Genomic DNA, 27,378 nt, shown 5'->3' with positions numbered 1-27,378 from the left:
GCAGCAGACGCTGTGAATGTGAAGAAGACGTGGTCCTTCCTCACCAGGACAGCAATGACAGCAAGCACTGTGACAGCCACGCTGCAGCTGCCATGGAAACACCACCCCCAAATACACACATTCTGGATTTACTGGTATTACAATGGAAATGACATTTACCTTTAGTGGGCTTTAGTTAATGCCTCCCTCTGAGTTTCTTTGAAGCTAATGATAGTAAGTATAAAAGATTATACCTTAAGTTGGTTAGTTATTTATACACAGTATCATCTTGTGAAAAGCTGTTATTAAATAATAATTATCAGACAAATAAGTAATAAAGAGAAAAAAAGAGCAGAAGGCCTGTTGCCAACCTTATCTAAAGGACATACATATAGAAAATATTCACACAAAACTTTTATTAAACACTAGAAATTCACACTCTGTCACTCTAGTTTCAGAATGGCCATTATCCCAAACACTGGTAACACCAAACCCATGGGAGTGTGGAGTAACAGGAACTCCTTACTGGAGCGAGTACAAAGAAAATATCCTATTAGAAGATAGTATGGCCATTTCTTGTGAAACAAAACATATCCTTACCACAAAAATCCAGCAAATAAGTGCCTTGGTATTAACTAAAGTAATTCAAAGTTTATCCCTCCCCCCCAAAAAAACCTGCCCATAGATATTAATAGCAGCGTTACTTATAATTGCTGTAGGCTCACCTGTGCTAACAAATGTGCCACTCCAGGGTGGGGCGTACAGTGTGTGAGAGTTTACTTATTCATATATGTATGGGGCTTTAGTACACGGAGTCCCCAACGTCAGCTTCATCCCATATTTGCTGGGACCTTAAAATTGCCTTTAAAAGACCAGAGAGGAGACTCAGGGTTAAGAGCGCTTTCTGCTCTTGCAAGGAACCAACGTTTCATTCACAGAACCCATGCTAGGTGCATGTGTACAATATATCTTATATTCCGTATCTATGAACATGACTATTGACCACTGATTGCAATGGGAATTATAAAAAAAAAAGTGGCTGGAGCCAGGTGTTGGTGGTGCATGCCTTTAATCCCAGCACTCCGGAGGCAGAGGCAGGCGGATCTCTGTGAGTTCGAGGCCAGCCTGGTCATCGAGTTCTAGGATAGGCTCCAAAACAATACAGAGAAACCCTGTCTCGAAAAACCAAAAAAAAAAAAAAAAAAAAAAAAAAAGAAAAGAAAAGAAAAGTCTAAAATGTTTAAAAAGCAATAGGGTCTAACTTCAGGCCCATTTTGAGATCCTGATGTGCAAACTCCAGGTCCCTTGACCTGTTTGTTAGGAAGTTTTTCCACAATGCTTATCTCAAAAGTTGGAGGTGCCTTCCATTCAATTCTACTTTTCCTAAGAACACATCATAAGCCCAAATGGTTTCATTCAGGAAGAACATTGCAGAATTTATGCCATCTAATAATGAATCTAATATGAAATAGTTTATGACTGTCATATACTACTTGTCATGACTAATATTCATGAAAACAGATGTATTTAGAGATGTGTTTGAACATTCTACATTAGACCAAAGCTTCTTAAACATATGGGATCATATAACTAGTGTGGGGACCAAAAAAATTTGCAACAGTGGAAGGTTCCTGACCATGCAATACCCCCAAATTACTTGAAAATCAAAAGCACAATTAACCTGAGGTGTTTCTGAAGTACTTGTCTCTGTGGGCTCGTGGGGGTTACTGCAGCTCTTGCTCTGAAAGTACATTGTGTGCCCTCTGCACTGAGACCACGTAACACATTGTGTGCCCTCTGCACTGAGACCACGTAACACATTGTGTGCCCTCTGCACTGAGACCACATAACACATTGGCTCACCTTGAGTCTGCTATATGCGATTCCAAAAGCAAAGTTCTTGGCTCTTAGAGAAACAATGGTTTAATTATGGAAAAACCAAGACTTTTATATTTTCCTACTTTTATTCATTAGAATGTATAAAGTTAGTTTATCTTTGTATTGTATTATGTTAGAATGTTTGATTTATTTAAAAAGAAATCTAGAGTTTCTAAGTCAAATTCATTTAATTAATTTTGGCTCAGGTTTAGAACCAAGTTTCCAACAATTTCTGAAATGGCCCTAAATACATTTCTGCCATTTTGTACTATATATTTATGTAAAAAGCAGTGTCCTCAGAATTGATGACATAAAACCAAATACCAATCAACTCTGAAAAAAATAAAGATACTTTGTGTCCTTGTAAGATGAAATATTAGGTCAATATAAAACAAGCACAAGTTTGTCCTGTGGGGTAGGCTTGTAAGTCCAGCTGCTTGGGAGACTGAGGCAGGGAGATCACAGAGATTTCCTTTGAGTGCAGAATGAATTCAAGGCAACTTAGTGAGACCTTGACTCAAAAAGTAAAAGATCTCAATGGCAGAGTGCCTGCCTCTCACACATGAGGCCCTGAATTTAACACCTGGTACCACGACAAATAACTAACAAATACATAAGCACATCTAATTTTGTAGGTAGAGCTTCTTTTGGCTTCAATAAATGATAAAGTTATATGCATACCAAATAATTGTTTAAAATACATTCCTCTATGAGTCACTATAAATAATAACTGTTTGATGTGTATGCCATTATTATGCCCTGGACCTCAGATGGAAAGGGGTCAGGAGGTTTGTCTCAGAAGCCCTGTGTGAGGCAACGAAAACAGAAGAGCTAGAACTCAAAACGCCTGTTCCATGACAACGTCAGGTTGTCTAATGCTGTATTTTGCTACCGTTTGCACGTTTATTTGTATTTTAGTGACATTATTCAGAGTGTAACTGCATGAAAATGGTAGCCCAGGGACAGAAGAGTGAGAAACGGAAGAGGGAATGGAAGGATTTTATCTTTATTTTCAGTGATTTCAAAGAACTCTTAGGAAATGATTTCGGGCTTCCTCCTGAAGGGCTGAAAGGTCTTCAGGTTTCCCAGCCCTCTCGTTAGACCGAGCCTCCCTTCGCCTTCCAGCAGCACGCACGTGAGTCAGTGCAGGTGCCCAAGCCAGCGCGCTGAAACTGAGGAGCCTCACTCTCCCCGCGTTCTCGCAGCTTATCAGTGACACCCAGAGAGGGCTATTTCTAGTTCATCAAGCACCGAGTTAGGCCCTCGTTTCATCAGTTATTTGGTGTCAAGGGGACATTTACTTCTGTCCACTCATCTATAGGGCAGCAGAGTTCTCTGGCTGTTGTGAGGGTATGCACCGCACAGGGACTGAAAGGGAGCTAGAATTCCGTGTGAGTGGTGGCCTCTATGAACGGACAAACGAATAAATGATGAGAGAACCGTACGGTCTGTCATGTAGGAGGGCACCAGGACAGCGCTTAGAACCTTTTTATGGAAAATAATAAAGCGAATCATCAGCTCTAGCTCATGGATACTCTGAAGTATAGGCCAAAAACCGATGAGCCATTCAAGCACCCAAAAGGGAGCTTATGTATCCCTGCAATAACGGTGCAAGACGCAAATCACCTTGTCTCTGCTAACTTTGAAATACCATGAACAGTATGTCACATGACGCAGCTCACAGATGGATGACGTCACAGCACCACAGATGGATGACGTCATAGCAGCGGCAGCTAGAATGTGGTCACCTTCTGAAGCACATAAGCAGCAGGGGGGTAGGTGACCTCACAGACTAGCACAAGACCACACAGTTCCGGAGAATTCCAAGGCCTCACAGGTCACAACGTGTCTAGTCCAATATTTCTCAAAGTAGTCAAGTATTTGCTGAAGCAAGTGGCTGTCATGGCCCCAGGGATGACACTCGGAAAAGGACACGGCATTTACATAGGATTCCAGACAAAATCACACAACCAAAATCTAGTCACAAGACATCAGCCAAACCTGCACTAAGGGATGGGCTATAAAAGAATGGCTTGTATTCTTGTATTTTTTCTTTTTTGAGACAGGGTTTCTCTATGTAACAGTCCTGGCTGACCTGTAATTCGCTCTGTAGGCCAGGAACTCAGAAATCTGCCTGTCTCTGCCTACTGAGCGCTGGGATTAAAGGTGTGTGCTACCACTGCCCATGGTATTCTCTTTTTATAAAAATGCTAATGTCATGAAAGGGACAAAGATAGGTTGAGGCACTGTTCCAGAATGCAGGAGACAAAAGGATGTCACTCTCTGAAGACAGCTCGTGCACCTGGGCTGGACCCCGTTGGGGAGGAGAGGTGCTACAAAGGCATTGTTGAATCTGCTGATAATTACGTATTGTGCGGACATAAAAGTACCGTTTCAATGTTAAACTTCCTGAATAACTTAACAGTAGTCATTCAGGGAGATTATCCTTATTCTTAGGGAACACCAAAGTTTTTAAGGTATAGAGATATGATGTACAATATATTCTCAAATTATACAGAAAAATACTTTGAGACAGAAAAAGAAACGGATAAAGTAATAATTAATACCCCTAATTTGTACTTCTTTTGTAATTTTTCTAGAATGTGATATTATATAAAAATGAAAGCACTCACTATTGAATAAGAAATTCTATCTGGGAAGGGCCTGTGGGCGGGTGATTCAGTGGTGGAGTGCCTGACTAGCATGCACAAGACCTGGGTTCAATACTCAGCACAGCAAAAACCTGGGGAAAAGTCTAGGAGCTTTCATTAAAAATATATCCCTGGCTAGGTGGCCACGCCTTTAATCCCAGCACTCGGGAGGCAGAGGCAGGCGGATCTCTGTGAGTTCAAGGCCAGCCTGGTCTACAGAGCTAATTCCAGGACAGCCAGGGCTACACAGAGAGACCCTGTCTCAAAAAACAACCACAACACTCTCTCTCTCTCTCTCTCTCTCTCTCTCTCTCTCTCTCTCTCTCTCTCTCTCTCTCTCTCTCACACACACACACACACACAGTGGAATGGACTTGAAACTATGCTTACACTTTATTTTAGCGGCTTATACGTCTTCTTAGTAAAGTGACTGCTTTGAAGTCCACCATGACTGGTTAAAATGCATCTTGTAGTTAATGATATTTACTTATTCAGTTCTCACAATAATTTCTGTGATCATGTACTCCTTACAGGAAATATGGGAACAGGAAGATCTAAAAAACCAGCCAACTCCTAGTGAATAAAGGCCACAGCAAGGGCAGGAATTCGAGGACAGACTGACTCTTGGGCCTCTTGGGCTAGAGGACACTGACCCTCTCTAGGAAGCTGTGTGCTGACATCACTGGCTTTGGTTATCATAAACTGCCATGCTGCTTAGCTCATACAATCCATCTTGAGATACGCATTAAGGAAGGAGGTAATTGAGCAGCTGATCCAATGTGCACTGTGATAAGGGGTGGGGTCCCCCTGCTAATCCTTACCCTGGTTACAGAGCCTTGGATCTGTGATGAAGAGAAGGCCACCATCTGTCTTTCCCTCCTGAGCTCTACTGTGATTTTGCTTGTTTTTATGTTTATTTTTATGTGCACGAGTATGTGTCTTGAAAGCATGTCTGTGCACCATGAACATGCCTGGTGCCTGTAGCAGCTAGAATAGGGTGCTGGATCCCGGGCACTGGACTGACAGATGGCTGTGAGCCTCCATCTGGATGCCGCATAGAGCCTCTGCAAGAGCAGCCAGCGCCCTCGACCGCAGAGCTCGCCCTCCAGCCCCTCGACTGCAATTTCCCCATCACAGACCTCTTGATCCCCTTCAGCTTGCAGGATCAAGCTGGGTGAGGTCTGGATGCACTTTCACCCAAGACAGCCCTACCCTGGGCACCAGAGGGTCACCTCTCGGAGGTGGAAGCCAAAGTGTTTTAAATGAGGAAAAGAACTGTCCCTGATAAAAACAAGGAAATTACTTGACTGCAGCTAAGGCACTGCCTTAGGGCACAACTCAGCTAGTTCTGCAGGAAACACTGCTCTTGTGAGGCATCTGCAGAGACAGCCAGTCCACACAGACAGCCTAAAGCTGCATCTCACGGCACTCTGAACAGGAACCCTGGGAAGTAAGCTAGGTAGGCACTGCTCTCAATAATGTCTCTACTACTGCGATTTTATTTGTCTATTCTTACATTTTTATGTGCATGAGTGTTTATCTTGCATGTATGCCTGTACACTGTGTCTATACCTGGTGCCTGCAGAAACCAAAAAAAAGGGCATTGAATCCCTCTTTTGCAATGGGAGTTATAGAAGGTTGTGAGCTGGGACAGAGCTGGGCTGATTTCTTCCAGTTCCCAACGCCAAGATCTTTTGCTTAAGAGGCTGCCTTCGAGTAAAGCACATCAGTACTGATTGTTAGAATTGTAGAACTGTTAGACTTATAATCTGTGTTTACGCCGATTGCTGAGCGTAAGCTTGAAGTAAAAAGTAAAAATGTGTTTTCATTTGTACCCAGGTGAGAGGCAATGTAAAAAATTAGCAATGGTTTTTCCTTGAGAGACCATTCCCTGTGCCAGCTTCCTGCCTGTGCTTTCCGCTTTGCTAGAGATCAAACTTGTGCATTAAGCGAACGTTCTAAACATTTGCTTTTCTCTAGCCCCAGGACTCAGCTGAGTCAAGTTTCTAACGAGGGTAGTCAACAGCTTTCAGCAAGAAACCACACTGTTTTGAAAGGGCCACCTCCAGTGCAACGCTCTGAACACGCCCCCACCCCACCCCGGGCAGCTGTTGTCCTTCTCAAGAACACCCAGGGCACATTTGACACCATTTGATATAGAGAGCAGCCGAGAGAAATGATTAGAAATAGGTGAGTTCGGCAAAGTTGGAGCATAAAAGATTAATATTTTAAAAATCAATTGTAAATAACTGGGTAAACAATTATATTAACAATAGCATAAAGATAAAGTGTTTAGAAGTCACTGGGCAGGGGTGGTACATACCTTTAATTACAGTACTTTGGAGGCAGAGGCAGAGGCAGGTAGATTTATGAGTCTGAGGACAGCCTGGTCTACATACAGCGTGAGTTCCAGGACAGCCAGGGCTACTGGGAGAAACCTTGTCTCATTCATATCTATCTATATGTATCTATATCTATATCTATATCTATCTCAAAAGACATGCATAAGCTTTTCTCTGAATACATAAAATACTACCATCATAATTTCATCTGATTATAAAATCCTTATGGGAATTCAAGATTCATATTCATAAAGGATAGCTAAAACAATCTTGATAAAAATAACACTGGGGGCTGGAGAGGGGCTCAAGGTAAAGGAGCACTGGCTGCCCTTCTAGAGGTCCTGAGTTCAACGCCCAGCACCCACGTGGCAGCTCACAACTGCCTGCAACTCCAGTTCCAAGGGATCTGACACCCTCACTAGACGCACACAGCAATGTGCATAAAATAAAAGCAAATCATTAAAAAATAAAATAGCGTCAGAAGATGCATATGCTCTACTATTAAACATACTGCAAAGTAACAGACATCAAAGCAGCACAGCACTGGCACAGGAAAGACAGAGTTCAGAGCTCCCCTCATAGCTGTGATCCGTTGGCAGATCAGCTTGCTAAGACTATGCAACGGAAAGAGAATGTGTGTTAGCTGAGTATGGTGGCACACATATTTAATCCTAAACTTGAGAGAGAGGCAGGAGGAACTCTGTGAGTTCCAGGCCAGCCTGGTCTACATAGTGTGTTCCAGGACAGCCAAGGCGACACACAGAGAAACACTGTCTCAAAAAGTTTTTGTGATATACCATCAAAAAGTGAAAAATGGCAAAGTGTTGGTAATGTGCAGCTAAAGACAGAAAAAAATTCCGAATGGACATTTTGCCAAAGAAAATATGCAAAGTGCTCATGGGCACATGAAAGGATACTCATCATTAACCGCGAGAGGAACACGGGTCAAAAGGAGGAGCCTATAGTCTCACATCCACTAGGAATGTGTGGTAGTTACTTCTGCATCACTGTGACAAAATAGGAGTAAAAACTGTCCTTGCGTTCATGGTTTTGGAGGCGCCATCCATCATGGTAAGGAAGCATGGTTGAACAGAAAGGGAATACAAGAAGGGTCCGGGAAGACACAGCCCAAGGATATGTCCCTAAGTGGTCTACTCCCTACAACTAGGCCCCGCCTCCTACTGTAACCACCAAAATGCCACCACATTCTGAAACTCCCCTTGGGTTAACTCATTGATTAGTTTAGTGCCCTTGTGTATAACTGTCTCTGGAAACTCCAACCTGATGAGGTGTGCTGCACTAATCCCTTAGGCTTGTCTTAATCCCATCAAGTTGACAGTTAAAAGTCCCCACCCCAGATGCCTGTAACAAGAGAAAGGACATAAGAGTCAGGAGAACCTAAGTCATCACACTTTGCTGGGGGTGTTAAAGAGTTCAGCCACACTCTGTCTTGGAAAACGCTCTCAGTAGGTTAAACACAGCGTCAGCCTGTGACCCACAATTTCACACCTAGGTGTGCATTTAAAAGTATTGAAGACATGGGTCCACAAGCAACTAGTTCACTGATGTCCAGAGTAATGTTTTCATAACAGCTACGAGGTAGAAACAATCCAAACATCTATCAGTTGATTCACACGATGTTGTATAGCCAGACAATGAAATATTTAACGCTACAAGCAGGTGACAGTCCAATGCAAAGGGAAGGGAGCCAAACACAGAAGGCTGTAAATTCTATGATTCAAATTATTTCACATGTCAAAATAGGTCAGTCTTTTTTTTTAAAGATTTATTTATTCATTACATATACACTGTACTACCTACATGCCAGAAGAGGATACCAGATTGAATTGTAGATGGTTGTGAGCCACCATGTGGTTGCTGGGAATTGAACTCAGGACCCCTGGAAGAGCAGTCAGTGCTTTTAACCTCTGAGCCATCTCTCCAGCCCAATAGGTCAGTCTTTAGAGGCAGAAAATAGTAACTTTCCCCCAGCAAAGGAATTCAAAGAAAGATAGTGAATGATCACTAATGGACTCAGGTCTTGTTGGATTGATAACAATACTTTTAAGACTGATTGTGGTGATAATTGCCCAACTCCGTGAACGTACTGAAAAAGCATGTTTTATTTACTTTAAATGAGGGAATCATGTGCGATGTGAATCACATCTCAATAAGGCTGAGATATGTGTTGTATATACTTCCATGTATATTTGGGTTTTAGATATCATATGTAACTATGTCACCATCTTGGTACATCTGTACGATCCAGGTATATATATGTATAATGTACACCATATGTGTATCTATACATATCAGGACTGGGTGTTTCCTCCTTTCCTCTCAGCTGACCAGTAGCTATTCTAGAAATTTGGTAGTATATCTATTTTTTCTTTCTGCTCCTCCTCCTTCTTTTTCTTTGAGACAGGGTCTTGCCTGTGTTGCTCGCTAGCCTGGAACTCACTGTGTAGCCCAGACTAGCCTTCAACTTTCTGTAACCTCCTGTCTCACCCCCAGCCTCAGTGATAGAGTTAGAGTCACGTGCCACCACACACAGCCATCTAACGGGTTCTAGATGGAAACACAAATTGTTTAAAGAGTCTTGAGAAACAGGGACTATCACTTCTTTAGGTGAGGAGAAGCACATAAAGATGGATGTAATGAGATCCTACTTGAGGCTAGGAAGACTGGGGTTTAAAGAGCAGATGCTGTCAACCCATATAGTAACACTATCCTTTGAGTCGGAAACACACGCACTATACTTCACCTGCAGAAAACTGTGGCTTTGGCAACACAGTCATCTGTGGCTGACTAGGGGCACCCTGACTGCCCAGCATCCAGAGCAGCGTACTACACACACTTATCTAGGAAAAAACCAGACTCAGAACCAGAAGCAGTTCCCACCTATGGAACACCCCGTGTCGTGGGTAATGAGATGCTTCCTTCAGCATTCAGGGGAGCATCCTGAAGTCATGTTTCTGTGCTCCAGACAGAAGAATGCGCATGTGTACACAGGGGGGCAGGTGTGTTCCGAGCAGTCAGGTAAACAAAAGCCAAGTCATCCAGCCAGTGGAGTGGGCGATGAAGTCCGGAGGGCGGCTTGGCCCGCTCTATCATCTGACAAGTCTTGCTCTACCATCTCTCTTCAGGCAATCTAGGGTGGTTTCCTTCCTGGAATAGGCACAGGTTTTCTTAGAAAATGCCCTTACCCCAGGGACTGGTGGTGGAGCACACCTTTAATCCCAGCACTTGAGAGGCAGAGGCAGGTATTTCCCTGTGAGTTCGAGACCGGCCTCATCTATAGAGGGAGTTTCAGGACATCCAAGGCTAAACAGAGAAACCCTGTCTCAAAAAACCAAAATAACAAAACAAAACAAAAACATGTCCTTACACACAATTCAGTCTGTGACAATTAGATACAAGAACATGTATAAATGTGTAATTGCTCATAAGGCTGAGAAGCTTACTAGGGGAAAGGGCAACTATACCTTGCAGGTGCTCTTGGGGGTGGGGCAGGGCTTCATGGGAGTTGGCCAGACCCTACCCAACCTGGGTTGCTATTTTTGCATAGAGCCTTGCCCTCCTCTTCCCTGGTCACTGTGACTTTCTTCATACCCAGCTACACCGCTTATTCATCTTCTTCAGCATTCCTGCCATTTTAAACCTAATATTTGTTTTAGCCATAGCGACTTCTGCAACACTGTAAACTTTCTAAGCTAAATCGCTGTAAGTTGAGGGTGTCGAGAAGACATTAAATGTGACGTGAGACACAGGGAGTGAAAAGCTGGTCAGAGAGCTATGAAAGGATCCCCAAGTGACTCAGCGTGCTGGGTGAGCCCGGAGGCCGTGTTGTACCGTGTGTATATGACGCTGAGAGACTTCCTCGGTTTGACCCAAGAGTTTCATGTTGGTACGGTAACTCTGCTGGCGAGGTACAAGATGAGTAGCAAGAAGTGGGCGCTGCATCTTGGGGGACAAAACGAGAGGTGAGAGGAGGCCCCGGAAGTGAAGGGCAGAAGGAAAGGAAGCGAGGGTTCAAAGCCGCGGCGGTGGGGGAGGTGGAAGCTGTGGTCAGAGGCGGCAGCAGAGCTGGGCCTCATGCTCAGAGCTGTGATGGCTGCAACCAGCTCCAAGAGGACTCTGGGTCGTCCGTGTGTGGGTACCACACACCCCTAAATCTGCTTCTAGATACAGAGGCAGCACTTAGGGCATTTTGTTGTTTGTTTTCACTAAGTCAGTTATCCCCAGGGAAGGAAGCAGCATTTATTGCTCTAAAAAGTGGAGAAGCTGGGAATAGTGGCACATGCTTGTAATTCCACAACTAGAGAGGTTGAGGCAGGAGGATTACGTATGGGAAGCCTGGTCTGCAGAGTGAAAGCCTGTCAGAGGACACTGAACCTAAGACCCGGGCAGAGCGCACAGGCCTGCACACCCTCCCTTCTTGTGCCAGCATTTGATTCCCAGTCACCGGAACTTACCCTAGTCAAATCCAGGCCTTTCTGTATTCCATCGTAGTATTTTATAACAAGTCAATGAATTCAGGTTAGAAACATTAAATGCTACAAGGGTGTAATTAGGCCCTCCTACAATAAAAATAGTAATATTATACAAAGAAAGCATGTACACTTTAAGATTTTCTCAGTAGGTGTTCACTGTGCTGTGCTGACATTCATAAAAACAACTTCTTTTAAGTATGTCACATATTTTTTTTACCACATTTACACCCCTAGACTAGCCCTTTCTCCCTCCTTCCTCTTCTCTACATTCTTGTACTTTATTGCTAGTCTGCTTATAATTTATTGGTCAAAAACAAAACATAAAAAAATTGAAAGTTCCCAGAAGGTTATTAGAGACTTTAAATATAACCAGAGAAAAACAAGGCACAAAGGGATTACATGTGCCTTTTGATTTTTTTTTCCAAGACAGGGTTTCTCTGTGTAGCCCTGGCTGTCCTAGAACTCACTTAACTAGGAAAGTGGACTGTTTTACGAAGGATGTTAATGTGATCACAAACAACACTGACAATCCTAAGTAGGTGACAGTTTCCTTAACTGTCTTCAACACATGAGTTCTGAAGCATGACGGAAACAAGCAATTAGTTTGAAGCACGGCTCTCCAAACAATAAACCTTAGGTGAGGAACTCAGAAACCACTGAAGCACTTTCTGGTGGGAGGAGGGGCCTAGTGTGGATGGATCCGGGCTAGAGAGTTCTTGGCTTCGTTTCCAGTGAATCTGCTTCGGTTAGGTGTAGGGTCAGGCTATAAAGATCATTTTCCTTCTGGGACACACTGATCTGAGGTGGTTTAAATGACCCTTGCCCAAGGCAGTCGTTAGACAACCATAATTATTTCCTTTATGGCCTTTGACTCTTAAGCCTGGGTACTAAGATAGTTTATGATTTGCCTGGAATCACCCCTCAAGTTTTGATGATCATGATAATATCGAGTAGCCCCGTATGGTGGATACAGACTTCATTCCCATGTTTCAGTTTCTCCATGTGGCCTTGGGAGTGCCTTCTCCCACCTCTCATCGTGTCCTGCCCACCTTTACGTCCCAAATTTCTGTCCATCTTCTCAGCTCCTCTGTCCCCATCCCAGCAGGAGCTGCTGTGTCCTCCCATTCTCTCAGCCGGATGCTCCTAGAAAATCTAGACGGTCTATGTCTCACTAACTGCACCCCTGCCTTCATGCTGTCAGTCCTCACCAGTCGTGGGGGAGGGGGTGCTAGGAACAGAGAGCAGGGACAGCGTGATGGGACAGACCTGCAGAGGTGGCAACAGACAGAATCTCCGCACTCTGAAGGCAGAACCCACGGATCCTTCGCTTGAGGCTCGCACTAGTTCCACAACAAGATGTCGACTACCCCAGTCTGGCTCAAGCTCCCTGTCATGCTTGGATACAGCCCTCCTACTGGTCTTTCAGGCCCCCAGGGTGTGCCTCTTGCCCACCCCTCCAGGCTGTTCTTGCTCTCACAACTCTGGTCTATCCTAGTGGAAGAAGTGTACATTCTGTCTCCCTTCACTTACTTAACTCATCCTCCGTGAGCTGGCTTCATTCCACCCCAGGAGGTTAGATTCCTGATAGAGCTTCTCAGAACATGATGCCCTTTCTCTTAAGGGCATTTATTCAATTTGCCATTACATTGCTACTCATCAGTAGTTTAACTTCTAAGCCAAGTGTTTGGTTAGGATTTCTGTTGCTGTGATAAAATGCCATGGCCAAAAGCAACTTGGGGAGGAAAGGGTTTATTTCATCTAGCTGACCGTCTGCTATCCAGGGAAGTCAGGGCAGGAGTTCAAGGCAGGAACCCGAAATGAGGGGAGCTGCTTACTCACATGCTCCTCAGGGCAATGAGGGGAGCTGCTCACTCACATGCTCCTCAGGGCAATGAGGGGAGCTGCTCACTCACATGCTCCTCAGGGCAATGAGGGGAGCTGCTCACTCACATGCTCCTCAGGGCTTGTCCAGCCTGCGTTCTCATAGCAAGCATTCAGGACTAACAGTTCAGGGATGACATCGTCCACAGTCATCGGGGCCCTCCCACAACAGTCATCAGTCAAGAAAATGCACCTCAGGCCAATAGAGTGGGGACATTTGAGGGTCCCTCTTCTCAAATGACTCTGACTTGTGTCAGGTGGACATAATACTAGCCAGTACACCAGGCCATGGACTCTACATGACTTTTTTGTGTGACACCACTTAGCAACACGCCCATCTCCTGTCAACTCAGTGTAAGAGTCAAGCACGCTCTTGTTAATCACTGTGGATACAAGTCCTAGAATGTGCCTGGAGTACAAGGGGCTAAATTAGCACCTCTGTTGGTTCTACTTCAAATGCCATTCACTGTGTGAATACCGTGTATAAACCATAAACAAGAGCGCTCACTCCTCACTTGTTCCCTGAGAGCAGACAAGGATTTAGTGAGATTAATAATGCACGAGGACCATAGGGCTTGTAGGAGAGCACCCAGGGTGCTTTTTAGCTTTAGAACCTGAACCCAGGTAAATCAGCTTACAGAAAGAAAAGGTTGGCTTTGCTCTGCAGTTCTGAAGCTTTTGGCCCACGGTCTTGTTACTGTGGTGAGATCATGACGAGCTGAAGCTGGGAAAAGCTACTCGTTACATGATCGGGATAGGACGCTTAAGAGAAGACGAGGAAAGCGCACCACCTGTGATTCAAGGGCCTCCTGCGTGGGCTGCATCTCTTTCCCCATAACGCTACATGTTAGGGGCCTTGGGGGAACATGTACCATAAACTATAGCAATATCTAATGACATGTTTTATTAGTTTGAATTATGTTTGCCTGTGCATGGCAGAAAAGCCCAAAATGCAGCATTAATGGCTTAAGTAAATTGCAGGCCATTCATGGTCTCTCTCACTGTAAGGGCCTGAGTTAGGTACCTGGTCGTTAGGGACAAGACATGTATAATTTTCTTCCTTAGTTTGTAACTTCCACCTTGAAGTCCAAGATGCCTACCTGGACCCCAATAATGCTCAACCTGTCAGCCATGGCCAAGCCATCTTGTAAAGCTCCCCTGTGTTGGCCAAACAATGACAATTCCCTAAACTAAAGTAACTTAGTTCCCAGAACTAAAGCAACTTGTTTTTCTAGTTCTTGCCCTCCTGCCCTATTGATCCCCTGTAATAGCTGGCCAGGAGAGATGCTTATCAGTCACCTGGCATTACCTATCAGTTACCGTATTTCCCTAACTACACTTACCAATGGCCAACCAAAGGCCCAAAAGGAAAATTTTAGTAGCTTTCTCACTCCCCACCCCGCCCTGCCCTTCATCACTATAACTACACCACTCTGAGCAGGTCCAGGACTGGAGGGTCCTCTGCAGGCCTCCTCCTGACTTGAGCCTGTGAGGTCATGAATAGCTTGTCCCTTTGCCTTCACACTGACCTTACAGCTTCTGCTTCATTAACAGGAGGGACAGGCACCAGCAAAGGCATGTCTCCATGCTCCAGAGCTACCTGAGAGAAGTCACAGGGCTCTGCTTGCAGGTCCCGGGCAGGGACACTATCACATTGTTCCACCTCACCACTGGAGAGGCTGGAAATGTAGTCTGCGTTTTGTTTTGTTTTAAATTTTTTGCTGACGATTCCTTTCCTTGGTGTTTTGCTTGCATGTGTGTCTGTGTGAAGCTGTCGGATCTCCTGGAACTGGACAGACAGCTGTGAGCCGCCGTGTGGGTACTGGGAATTGAACCCAGGTCCTCTAGGAGAGCAACCAATACTCTTAACCCCTGAGTCATCTCTCTAGCCTCAAGTCTGTGCTTTTGTAAGCTAGGAGCCCCAGGATTGATTGATTGATTGATTATTTATTTATTTATTTATGAGACAGGGTTTCATAACCCATGGTTTTTGTTTTGTCTTCTTATTTCAAGAAAAAAAGAGGAAGAAGGGATGTTGGTGAAACAGTCAGCATCTGCTAACCCTCATCAAGCCTCTGTTACTGCACGGTGAACTTTTCTGCTTGTGCAGAAACCTGACTTTCAGAACTATCTACAACTCAGCTACATCCTACATAACCTTCCAGTTATCTAGCCCTGGTCACATTAAACTTTGCCACAGACAAATCAAGATCACCCCTTCTCTTCCACGGAGGCTCTTTGAACTATTCCAGTTAGCTTCTTCCTTAAAACCCAGCTGTAGGCCAGACCTGGTGGAGAGCACACCTTTAACCCAGCTACAAACTTCAGAGAGCCAGAGGCAGAGGGGCATTTCATTAGCTCTCTGTGTTAGCTTTCTGTCCCCCATTGGAATGGGAGCAGAGACATCTAGATACATAGCAAACACCTACTAAGCACTTACTGGTTAATGTGTAAAGCCTCTTCTACTGCTTGTCAATCTATTTGTTCTGGAGATTCTGTCAACACAAGTTAGTCCACACTGTGGGACCTCTACACTCCCTCTCATACAAAAATACACTCATCTAACAGTATTTATCTAGTGCTTGTTACAAGCTCCATGAAAGAGGCTTCCTCTAGGTTAGCTGTACACCTTTCACTTGGTCTCACTAGAGTGGCTCTGAGCTTTAGAAATAACTCACTTGGGGCTACAGTGAGGCTCAGTGGGTAAGAATGCCTACTGCTCATTTGGTCTCAGCACCCACGATGGGTGGCTCACAACCACGTGTAATTCCAGCTCCAGGGAATCCTCTAGTCTCTGAGGGTATGTGAAAATGAGACAGACAGAAGGATGATGGATAGACAGACAGGCAGACACACACACACACACACACACACACACACACACACTTAAACTTAAAAACTAAGTGCCTGGTATGGTGGTTCATTCTAGCACCTAGGAAACAGGCAAGTGAATCTCTATGAGTCTGAGGACAGCCTGGTCTACATAGTGACATATTTTCTAAACAAATAATTTTTTTAAAGTCCACACTTGAATTCCATACTTTAAGACCTTTCTTTTACCCAGAACTTAATTCTTAGCACTTAAAATAGGAGCTAACCTAGGGTACCTCAATTCCAACAGGTGGCTTCTCAAGGTTTTTGGGCTGCCAGTGGCTGATTTAAATAATTTAGATCTCTACTTTAGTTGATGTTTTGAAGAGAAATAAAGTATTTGGAAATCTGTTTCCTAAACTATTTCCACAAGGCATCTCAAGAGCAAACCACCTCTGCCGTCATCTCTCCTTCCCTTTCTTCTTTTCACCAGCAAACACTTACCAACTATTAGCACCCAGCAAAATTGTATGTGTGCAAATGAGATTTGCTGCTTGCAAAGCTCTGGAGAAACTCAATGTGAAGTGAGAGTTATGATGACGGCCTCTCCACAGGCTCAGCCCCTACCACGATAAACACTCCTTAGGCAGAGCTGAGGCGGGACCAGAAGGACGCATCTGTCTGTAGAGGAGAACCTCAGAAGTCACATTGCACTCCACAGGGCTTGGATTGCAGGGAAGTGCAACCCAGATAGGGACAACAGCTCCAGAGGAGCCTCAAGTTGCTTGCTAGCCGTGGTGTATCAGATCCTCAGACAGCAGTGTGGGAGGGGGAGGGGGCACAGAGAAAGGCTGGACTTCTGTAGCCTGTTCAGGAGCTGCACAAACACCTATGTCAACTTGACAGGAGCTGGGGTTGTCTGAGAGGAGAAACTAAGAAAATGCCTCTGTAAGATCCAGCTGTAAGGCATTTTCTAATTATCTATTGGTGGGGGAGGGCCCAGCCCATTATGGATAGTGCCATCCTGGGTTCTGTTAGAAAGCAGACTGACTAAGGGGTCAAGGACACCACAAGAATACCCACAGAATCAACTAACCAGGGCTGACAGGGACTCCCAGAGACTGAACCTACAGCCAGGGAGCCTGCATCAGACTGACCTCTAGGCACTCTGCATACATGTGACAGCTGTGTAGCTTGGTCCTCTTGTGGGACTTCTGGCAGTGGAAGCAGGAGCTGTCTCTGACTCTTTTACTGGTTTTTGAACCCCTCTCCTTATACTGGGTCTCCTTGTCCAGCCTTAGTACATGGGGAGGTGCTTAGACTTATTGCAACTTGTTATGCCATGTTTGGTTGGTACTGATGAGAGACCTGTTCTTTCCTGAACAGAAATGGAGGAGGGGTGGATGTGGAGATGGGAACAGAGTGGGGATGGGGAAGAGGGACTGGGAGGAGAGGAGGATGGGGAACTGTAGCCAGAATGAGGGGGGAGGGGGAGGGGGAGGGGGAGGGAGGGAGGGGGAAGGAAGGAAGGAAGGAAGGAAGGAAGGAAGGAAGGAAGGAAGGAAGGAGGAAGGAAAGCAGGAGTTGAGTAAGCCATGAGGGACAATACAGGAAGCAGCTCCCTCACCACCACCACGGCCTCTGCATCAGCTCCTGTCTCCAGCTTCCTGCCCTGAACGAGTTCCTGCTTCACGCTTTTGATGATGAACTGTGAGCTTTTGATTTGGAACTGTCCTCCCCAAGTTGCTTTTGGCCACGATGTTTCATCACAGCAAGAGTAAGCTTAACTGTGACAGGCCATAGGAGGTGACCGTTTCCTGGATTTGAGACTAACCCTGTAAAGGTCAGAGTAAAGTAGGGTGTGTCATTCACTTTAAGATCACTCTGTCCAGTTCTGATACATTCTGTGATGATCTAGCCCCCAATGTCTCCACATCTGAATCCCCCATTCGTAAGTGGAATTATTATATATTCTGATACATTCTGTGATGATCTAGCCCCCAATGTCTCCACATCTGAATCCCCCATTCGTAAGTGGAATTATTATATAACCCAGGTATGCTGACGGAGGCTTGTCATCTTAACAGTGGACAGGCAGAGGCAGGAGAATCAAGAGTCCAGACCAGCTGGCTTCGTGGTGCAATCCTTTAATCTCAGCACTCAGGGGGCAGAGATAGTGGAACTCTGTGAGTTCAAGGCCAGCCTGGTCAACAGAATGAGACCCTGTCTCAAAGAGTCAAAATAAAAAAAGAGTTCCAGGCCAGCCTAGGTTACATAGGGAGACCCTGTACTCCCACCAAATTAGAATTACCGTGTGCATTCCTTTAGTTTAGAATTTATTTCTATCATTAAATATCACTAAATTCTTACACTTGAATACCAGAATAAGGGTGGTCTGGTATGTTTTTTCATCTTTGTAATAAACTTGGAGACATGGGGGATACCTGTAAATAAAGAGCTTCAGAAGCTAGGGGGTCATTTGTGCTGGACTTGCTGCTGTGAGAGGAAGCCTTAGATGACACTCTGAGTCTTTTGGAGGAACGCAGGTCGAAGTAAGGGAAATAAGGAGGGCATAAATTAGTTCAAATCCAGTCAAGGAACTATTTATAGAAAGAAGTCTGCTTTGGAAACTTCTGTGGCCAGAGTTCAGGGACATTACCAAGTTGGAATTTAGGTGACTCTGAACAAACTCAAGAGAGCCCGGGAACTTGACAAAAACCAGCTTTCCCAGAGGCTAGAGGGACCAAGCAAGATTTGGCTTTAAGCAGGAAGATGGAGTGTAGGACAGAAGACAATGACTGGATGGATCAAGGCTCTGAACAGCCGTTAGACAGAGAAGCCAGACGGGGAAAGAGGGCAAGAAATAATATGACCATGGGCCAAGACGGGAGACTGTGGAGGAGAAAGCACACTAGCAAAGGAGCTGGAGAGGAGGAGAGGCCACCGAGGAGAAGGGTGACAGCACAAACGTTCTATAACCCCACACCGGGCGGTGGTGGCACACAACTTTAATCCCAGCACTCAGGAGGCAGAGGCAGGGGGATTCTGAGAGTTTGAGACCAGCCTGGTCTACAGAATGAGTTCCAGGACAGGCTCCAAAGCTACACAGAGAAATCATGTCTCAAAAACCAAAATACAAAAAAATAAATGATATATCTTAATGAAACCCAGTGTTTGGTACGCTGACTCCAAGGGCAAGGCCACTTGCCATCAAGTCCAGTGATGGAGCGCCATCCCTCAGACCCGCGTGGAGAAGGAGAACCGACTCCTCTAGCTGTTCTCTGACCTACACATACACAGGTACACACAGATAAATAAATACATAATAGTAGATGAAAGACATTTTAAAAAGTGAATTACCTGAAGAGTGCAGCATGGGGGAGCTGGGCCAGATGTAGTGATGAACCCGTGTAATCCCCAGCACTGGGAAGCAAAGGCAGAAAGACCTTATATAGCAAAATCCTGTCTCGAAAAAAATCCAAAACAAAACAAAGACGGGGAAGCTGGAATCTGTTTGCAGCCTGAGTAGAGCGCTGTGAAGCTATGTGTCCTGGGTGGCTTTTGGTCGCCTTGAGTAAGTAGAGTTATCTGGGAAAGGATCCTCAGTTGAGAAATTACCTCCATCCAGATTGCCTGTAGGCAAGTCTATGGGGCATTTTCTTTATTAATGGTTGATGGGAGGATAGCAAGTTGAGTGAGTGAGACCATTCCTCCATGGTCTCTGTGTCAGTTTCTGCCTCTAGACTCCTGCCTCGGGCTTCTGCAACGGCTTCCCTTCATGAAATCCCTTTCTTCCCCAAGTGGCTTTTGGCCGTTGTCTTAGGGTGCCTGTTGCTGTGAAGAGACACCAGGACCATGACCACCAGCAACTCTTATAAAGGAAAACATTTAGTTGGGGCTGGCTTAAGGTTTCAGAGGTTTAGTCCATTATCATCACATCTCCCAGCATGGCGGTGTGCAGGCAGACGTGGTGCTGGAGAAGGAGCTGAGAGTTCCACATCTTGATCTGCAGTCAGCAGCAGGAGACTGACACACTGGGCATAGCTTGAGCATATGAGACCTCAAGTCCCGCCTCCACAGTGATGCACTTCCTCCAACGAGGCCACACCTCCTAGCAGTGCCCCTCCCTATGGGCCAAGCGTTCGCACACATGAGTCTATGGGGGCCACGCCTGTTCAGCCACCACAGCCACGGAGTCTATCACAGCAGGACACACCCTAACTCAGACACCATGCACTTGGAGCGTCTCAAACATGTGTCGGATTATAGGTGACAGGTTTGCTGTAGCTGTAGGTTACAGGAAACACCAGAAGGAATGTGGGAAGAATCAGTGAGGCGAGGGAAACTTGGCGCTCTGTGTGAATGCAGTAGCTGGTTAGGAAGGACGTGGGTCCTGACGAGGAGACAGGCTTTCTCTGGTGTTCAAAATACAGTCAGGAAGAAAGAGGGTGGCATCCCAAGTGAGGTTTTTTATAAGCAGAGCTTCAGGAATGTACCTGTCAGACGAAGGGGCTGGTTGTGGAGTAAGAATTAAAGTAGAAACTGGCAGTGACCTCCAGTGACTTCATGGTGCTCACTAGAATGGTAACACTAGATTGTCAGGGGTTGAGATAAACTTCTAAAGATATATGAGCATCATGACTGCTCCTGGCCACATACTGGAAGTCACTGTTTAATATGCCCAACTGCTAATGCTAGGAAGTGGAAACAAATACTTAAAGTAAACTAAATAAACAATGAATTTTTAAAAAAATCTATTTCTTATTCCCATACAACAGTGGTTCTCAACCTTCCTAATGCTTCGACCCTTTAATACAGCTCCTCAAGCTGTGGTGACCTCAACCATAAAATGATTTTCATTGCTACTTCATAACTCTAATTTTGCTACTGTTATGAATTGTGTGTGTGTGTGTGTAAGAGAGAGAGAGAGAGAGAGACAGAGAGACAGAGAGAGAGAGAGAGAGAGAGAGAGAGAGAGAGAGAGAGAGAGAGAGAGAGAGAGTGCCAGCAGTTCCCAGAGGAGCTAAATGTTGTCGGGAGCATTGCCATGGATTGGAGGCAGGGAACTGAGAATTCAATTCAGACTCCTCCCCTTCCTAAGTGACCTAGGGCAAATTGCTTAATCTCCCCATTTGTAAAATGTGGGTAACAATGAACCTTACAAAGTTGTTATGAGATTGGAATGCTAAATGCGGGGTGTGGTGTGGTGATGTACACCTGTAATACCAAGCATTCCAGGTTTGAAGTTTGTGAATTCCAGGCCAGCCTGGGCTACACAGTGGGAAGTTACCCCAACAAAAATAAGTATCCAAGGAAATAAATGCTGAAAGAATGAGGGTCAGTGAAATGGCTTATTGGGCAAGCCTGAGTGTAATCCCCGGAGCCCTCTTCAAGGGGAAGCAAAGAACAACTCCACAGAGAGGTCCTCTGAACTCCACACACGCGCGTGCACGCACTGCGGCCCTCAGCCTCACCCCCACCGTTTGCACAACAATAAACGGACAGCACAGCACCGGGAAGGTGACTTGGAGGGACTGCAGAGTGCTCAGTCAGTGCCAGGGCCAACACAGTGCTCTTTCGTTTCCTGCCTCAGGAAAACACACTTTTAAATTTGCATTTGCTTTATTCACAGCTATACTATGCACTTTTGTGGGTTCTGGAAGACAAAGATCTTGGTGAATTTTTTTTTCTGGAATACCTTACCCACTGTAGCCCCTAAGAAGCCACCTGGAGAAATAGTCTGCAGCTTTGGGGTTGTAGGAGATCTCTTAGAAAACGTTAACACTGCAGATACGGGGAACACGTTCACAGACAGAAGCTATGCGTTGCTTTACCGCAGGAGGCAGGACAGAGACGTGAGGCTGGGCAGAAGATCCTAGTTTAGGATGCTGTCTGTCGGTGGGACCATGTTCTTAGATGGATAGGAAAGGAGCCCAGAGAAGACAGCCATGCTTGTCATAACATTGTTTAGGGACAATCCTGATGAAATGTTTGCAGCCTAGACTTGAGGGTGTGACCCTCCTCGTCCAGAGGTTTTATGTGAAACACTATGGATATCTTTCTGTCCCATCTGAGGTTGAAGCTGACAGCAATCATAATGCCAGATCCTCTGGGGCGGCCGACTTATAGGCTGCTGCCGCCATTTCCTAGGGATCCAGGCCTGTGCCAAGTCACTGCACAGACGCAAAAACTGCTGGTGGGTTCCCCCAGGGAGGAAATAGTTCATTGGAGTCTCACTGCAGAAACCAGCACAGGTAGGTAAAATGTTTTTATAATTGCCACTAGGAAAACAGAGAGGACCCAGGGGGAATCTTCTGCCCAAGGGGCCCCTCTCTAGTTATAACCTAATTTGTTGTGCGTATGTGGATCATGTGGGTGGAATTTATCCTTCCCAGGTATTAGGTTAGATTGTTTTCATAATGTGTGGAGACTCCAAGAAATGGAAGTTATTGCATTTTCCCGCCATGCTATGTGGTTCAGATGGAAACTGACCCCTGTCACTGTAAGGTGCGGTGTGTGTCCTCTTTTCACTGCTGGGGCTGTACACGAAGGCTCTGCAATTCTGGAATTGAAAAACGGGACTGGAAGCTGCTTGTCACTGAAGAAGCTGATCTTCCTGTGAGGGTCATTCTGGGAATGTATGCTCACTTGCATGTGGTAGACCACTGCAAACAAACCACAGGAAACCCTCAGGAAGTTACCCATGGTGTTAAAAGGTGTCAAGGCAAAAGAGTTTTCTGGCAAGAGGAAGGTATTATATGCAGGGTGGGGAAAAATGAATCCAACATGTATAACTAAAATGAACTTTGAAATACAAGAAATAGGTATAAACACCATTTGAAATGGTTTCCTGGGATCCGGCCAAACACTATTTCTCATGCTTTATGGGGTTTAATTAACTTGAGTAAGATTTTGCAGTCAGAAAGCTAAATAAGACTCTGCCATGCATCGCTGGCATACTTGTACCTGCAGTATGGGGTGCTGCATGGTTTGTTGCATTTCAAGAAAAGTTTAAGGGCAGGCTGGGGTATAGCTAGAGTTGTAAAGAGCCTGCTTAGCAGGTACAAGGCCCTAGGTTCAAATCCAGAAATTCCCCACTAAACAACAAACAAAAAAGTCGTCCTGGGGTTGAAATTAGTTAGCAGAAATGTCTGAGATGAGTAAGGAGATTGGGGCTTCTGGGTCCTTTGCAGGGGGAGCTAGTAAAAATGACAATGTTTGCAGGGTAAAGAATGGGCTGATATGGTTCAACTGCACCCCAAAAATGCACACAGTGAAGCTCAACCCCGCTTCTTCAGAGTGCAAACAGGCACAGGGCCTTTAAAGAGATAACTGTCTTGAAATGCAGCCATCTGTATGGGCCCCAATCCAATCAGACTGGTTATCTTATAAGAAGTTTGGCTGGGTGTGGTGGCACATGCCTCTAATCTCAGCATTTGGAAATCGGATACTCCAGTAGAGCATAGTCTGGGCCGAATAATGAGTTGAAGGCTGGCCTGCTGGGTTCTATAGAAACCCTGTCTCTCAGTAGTGTGAACCAGCAGTAACGGAAGAGCTCTGGGCCGAGCTGGAGAGAGGAAGCAGCCGAGAGTCATGACTGCGTGAGCACTGGGTAAAGGGTGACTGTCTGCAGGCAAGGGGGCCGACCAGGAGGAGCCACACCTGTCCACACACCGTCATCTTCAGCTTTCCTCTCCAGAGGCTGATGAGAACTAGTGTCTGTTATTTGGGCAGCAGTCTGGCATTTTGTACAGTGAACAGATGTGGTCCCATAGGGGCCTGCAGTTAACAGGGTCTAGAAAAGGTTGTGATCATCCCAGGGTACTCATAAGATTCAGGTTTCCTGAGGTCTATAAACTATCAGCTTCAGAGTCTCTTAGAATTTTTGTTTGTCTGGGTGATTGCTTGGCTTTTGAGGAAGGGTCTCTCTCTCTCTCCATGGCTGTCTTAGAACTCATTGCAGAGTCCAGGCTGGCCTCTGACTCACAGAGATCCAGCAGCCACTGCCTCTGCCTCTGAGTACTAGGACTAAAGCTGTGCTCCGCCATGCCTAACATTCCTATAATGCTTTGAAAAATGCTGGTCCCCAGGATCTAGTGATGCTGTGTTCTCTGCATCTGGGTTCTTGTTGTGGTGAAATGCCCCAGATGATGCTTTGGAGAACCGGAGCCTGAGTCCCAGTGCTTGGCCATCGAGTGCTAACTATCCCGAGAGCTGGTGTATCCAGTGTTCAGATAGACGTTCTGCCATCTGGGAAGCACACATAAACCTCACCGCTAGTCGTCAGCGTCTGTGGGTACCGCAGCTTGTGGGAAAGCTGAATGGGGTGTAACCAATAGAACCCCTGAAGGAATTTACATTCGATTCTGTAAATGGGCTCCTCACCATCTTCCTTAAGAGTATCATGATGGGGTCTCTCTGTGTAACAGTCCTGGCTGTCCTAGAACTCGCTCTGTAGACCAGGCTGGCATCGAACTCACTGAGAACTGCCTGCCCTAGTGCTGGGATTAAAGGCGTGGCCACCACCACCCGGCTGCTGTGCTTTGATCCATACTCTGAGCCTTGAAACTGCAAGTGAGCTGCATCCCTAGCATGCCCTGTCAAGTAGCGTGTTTGTGAAATAGATCAATGATAATAGCAGCTAGAAAGGCTAAACATTCATGGAAAGAATAAATATCCCACACGGGTTCTGTGCAGAATGGAAATAAAAAAGTTCCGTCTGACAGAAGGCAGATTTTCTTACTTTCGTTTCTGGGTCAAAGAGGGAAGGAGAAGGGAGGAGGGCTGATGAAGCAAGAACATTTTTTTGGTTTGATTTCTTTTTTTTAGGACAAGTCTGATTATGTAGCCCTGGCTGGCCCGGGACTCCAGCTTCTCCTGCCATAGCCTCTAGGGCTGGGATTACAGACGTGTACCACACCGGGTTACACACTTTCAAAGTAGGTAAAATAAATGATACTCCTTAGAGAGGTGGAAATTGCCATCCTCGCCGGGCACTGTGGTTCAAACCTATAATCCCGGGACTGGAGAGGCGGGAAGGTTGCTGTGTGCCTGAGCTATGCTGTGAATTCCACATCAGCCAGGACTCAGAAAGCAAGGCCTGGTCTTCAGAAGGAACAAACTGCTGCCCTATTCACAAGGTTTTACTTATTATAGACGGGGTCTCGCTCTGCAGCCTAGAGTGTTCGGGAACTTGTGTGGGAACTCATTCCGTATCCCAGGCTAGCCCCTCAAGGGTGGAGATTACAGACATGAGCTACCACACCCAACAAGAGACACGGGGTCTGTAAGGACTCTTGGTTTTTTTGGTGGTTTGTTTTAGGAATTTGTCCTAAAACAGAACTTGAGGCACACCATCGGGCTGCTCTCCTTATGGCATCCAGCCTCTGAATCCAACTCAGCTAAGGTCCTAGTAGTGACCAGGCCTGGCTAGGAGTTCCTACGGCCATTGTACTCGGTACAGGGCTAATTGGTTGTTTTTTTTCTTCCTAGATTAACCCAGTTCAGTTTCTCTGTGCAGCCCACTGGGTTCTCAGTGGGCGGTGTCCCCACTGTGCGTGTGTGTGTGTGTGTGTGTGTGTGTGTGTGTGTGTGTGTGTCCGCGTGTAGCGGGATTGAAAACCTTGTCATTCAGGTTCCAGGTGCTTTCCAGAAACCAGACTTCTGGCATTTAAAAGAATTGATTTAAAACGCCAGACCGTAATACCTCGGGGAGGTTCTGAAGCAAAGCCCTGAGCGCAAGCGCGTTTCTTTAGGAATGAAAGGGAGAAAGCGTGCCAGCCCGGGGCGGGCGGCGGCGGAGCCTCAACAATGCAGCTCCGGGGGACCCTTTGGCTGAGCGGGGTCCAGGCGGGCCGGTGCGCTCGGAGGGCCGGCCTTCTTTCCAGACCTTTCGGTGCAGCCTTCCGCCCGGCTCGGGGCTCGCACAGCGAGGTCCGGGCCTAGGCCGGGCGGCCCGGGCGCCCTGAACGGCGGCGGACTCGGGGGTCGGCGGAGCGGGCGGCGCCGCGCCTTCGTTAGAGGGCGCTCGGGGGCGCCGCCGCTTCCTCCCGCCGCCCCTCCCCGCCGGCCGGGGCGCACGCAGCCGCCGGGCCCTGGGGACCGAGTCTCCACGCCGCCCGGGACCCGGAGCGGGGAGGGCCGCGCCGCCGCCGCCTCCTTCCGCTGGCCATGCAGTCTTCCGGCTCCCGCGGCCCCGGCCCGGCCCCGGCCTGCCCCAGGTAACCCGGGGCGCGGCGGCCGGGCCGGGGTCGGGCCGAGTCGGGCCCGGGAGGCGCTGGGGGGGTGGTGGTGGTGGTGGCGGGGAAGGTGCCGTTGGTCGCGTGGCCTGCGAAGGAGGAGGAGGCGGCGGCGTCCCGAGGGCCGAGGGCGCGGTAGGCCCCGGGGAGGAGGCGGGGGCGCGGGGCATCGCCCGCCTCCCCGGGACCCGCCCCGGTGACAGGTCCGGCCTCTGAGTCCCCGCCGCGCCTCTGTCCGCAGGCAGCCGCGAGGGGACTAGGGCGCCCGCGCGCCCGCTCGCGCCGCGCCTCGGGCCGCCTGGGCCGCCGCTGCCGCGTCCATGACCGCGACCCCCGGGCCGGGGACTCCTGCCGCCGCCGCCACCACCGGCCCTCGGCCCTGTCGCCGCTCGCCGCCCGCGCCCATTGAGGTGAGCTCGCCGAGGAGATTCGGCTGAGGGAACCGGGATGAGGGGAGCCCGGGCTGAGGAGACTCGGCGCCGCCTGAGGGGTGAGGGCTGCGGGGAACGGGCTGAGGGGAGCCCCCCGGGCTGAGGAGACTCAGCTGCGGCGACCCCGAGGCCGCTCAGCCCCCTCCCCATCCTCACCTGGCGAAACCGCTGCCGGAGCCTCAGCTGGGCGTCGCGCGGGCGGGCGCCCTCCGCATCCCTCGCCCCCGGGGCTTCACCTTCTGGGTCCCGCTCCCCTCCCCCTCCCGCTGGCTTCCTCTCACCTTCCTCCTCCTTCCTGGGCCCCTGTGCTCTCTCCTCTCCTCTCTCCCCTTAGAGACGAGGGGAAGCACACCCCTCGCTGCTGCGGGCGAGCCGCCTCCCCCCCCACTCACACACCCCGGGGGGCGAGCAGGAGCGGCGGCCGCGGGAGGGACCCCGTGCTCCGGCCGGCAGACGCGGTGCGGGGCCGCTTAGCGGGACGGCTTCGCGGTGGCTAAATATACTCCGCCGTGGCCCGGGCCCCGCGGAGCGGCTCCCTTGACCTTGTGCGCCTCCTCCTCCTCCTCCTCCTCCTCTCTGTCCCCCTCGCTCCGTCCCCCTCTGGAATTTGACCTCGAGATCGCCGCACCGGGCGGGCGCTGCACCGGGAGGGAAGGAGGGAGCCTTAGACACCC

At 47.5% G+C, this 27,378-nt stretch overlaps 1 protein-coding gene and 1 long non-coding RNA gene across 4 annotated transcripts in view; one reads left to right on the top strand and one right to left on the bottom strand.

Moving 5' to 3' along the window:
• Nucleotides 1–380: 380 nt before the first annotated feature.
• On the bottom strand, nt 381–26,939 carry LOC121137082. 2 transcript variants are annotated; one of them, XR_005874304.1, is made up of 3 exons: nt 26,861–26,939; nt 19,396–19,458; nt 381–841 (listed from the first exon to the last, which is right to left on the bottom strand). It is a non-coding gene; the product is annotated as an uncharacterized LOC121137082 (long non-coding RNA). The 2 variants fall into 2 exon arrangements; XR_005874303.1 differs by lacking the exon at nt 26,861–26,939 and having other exon boundaries at nt 19,396–19,931.
• The window catches only part of Lpgat1 (lysophosphatidylglycerol acyltransferase 1), a 50,323-nt gene continuing 49,101 nt past the window's right edge, over nt 26,157–27,378 (top strand). Inside the window, exon 1 of one of the 2 annotated variants that reach the window (XM_040738922.1) lies at nt 26,157–26,255. Coding sequence is in view for 1 of the 2 variants with exons in the window: in XM_005082864.4 (XP_005082921.1) it covers nt 26,594–26,683 (90 nt within the window). In the remaining variant the exon portion in view is untranslated. Of the gene's footprint in view, nt 26,256–26,541; nt 26,684–27,378 lie in introns of those variants that run through there. The other variant, XM_005082864.4, reaches the window with a different exon arrangement.

This window comes from Mesocricetus auratus, unplaced genomic scaffold, assembly GCF_017639785.1.
Source record: "Mesocricetus auratus isolate SY011 unplaced genomic scaffold, BCM_Maur_2.0 Super-Scaffold_100676, whole genome shotgun sequence".
Lineage (NCBI taxonomy): Eukaryota > Metazoa > Chordata > Mammalia > Rodentia > Cricetidae > Mesocricetus > Mesocricetus auratus.
Note: the sequence above shows the minus strand (reverse complement) of the source record. Positions and strands in the feature narration are given on the sequence as shown.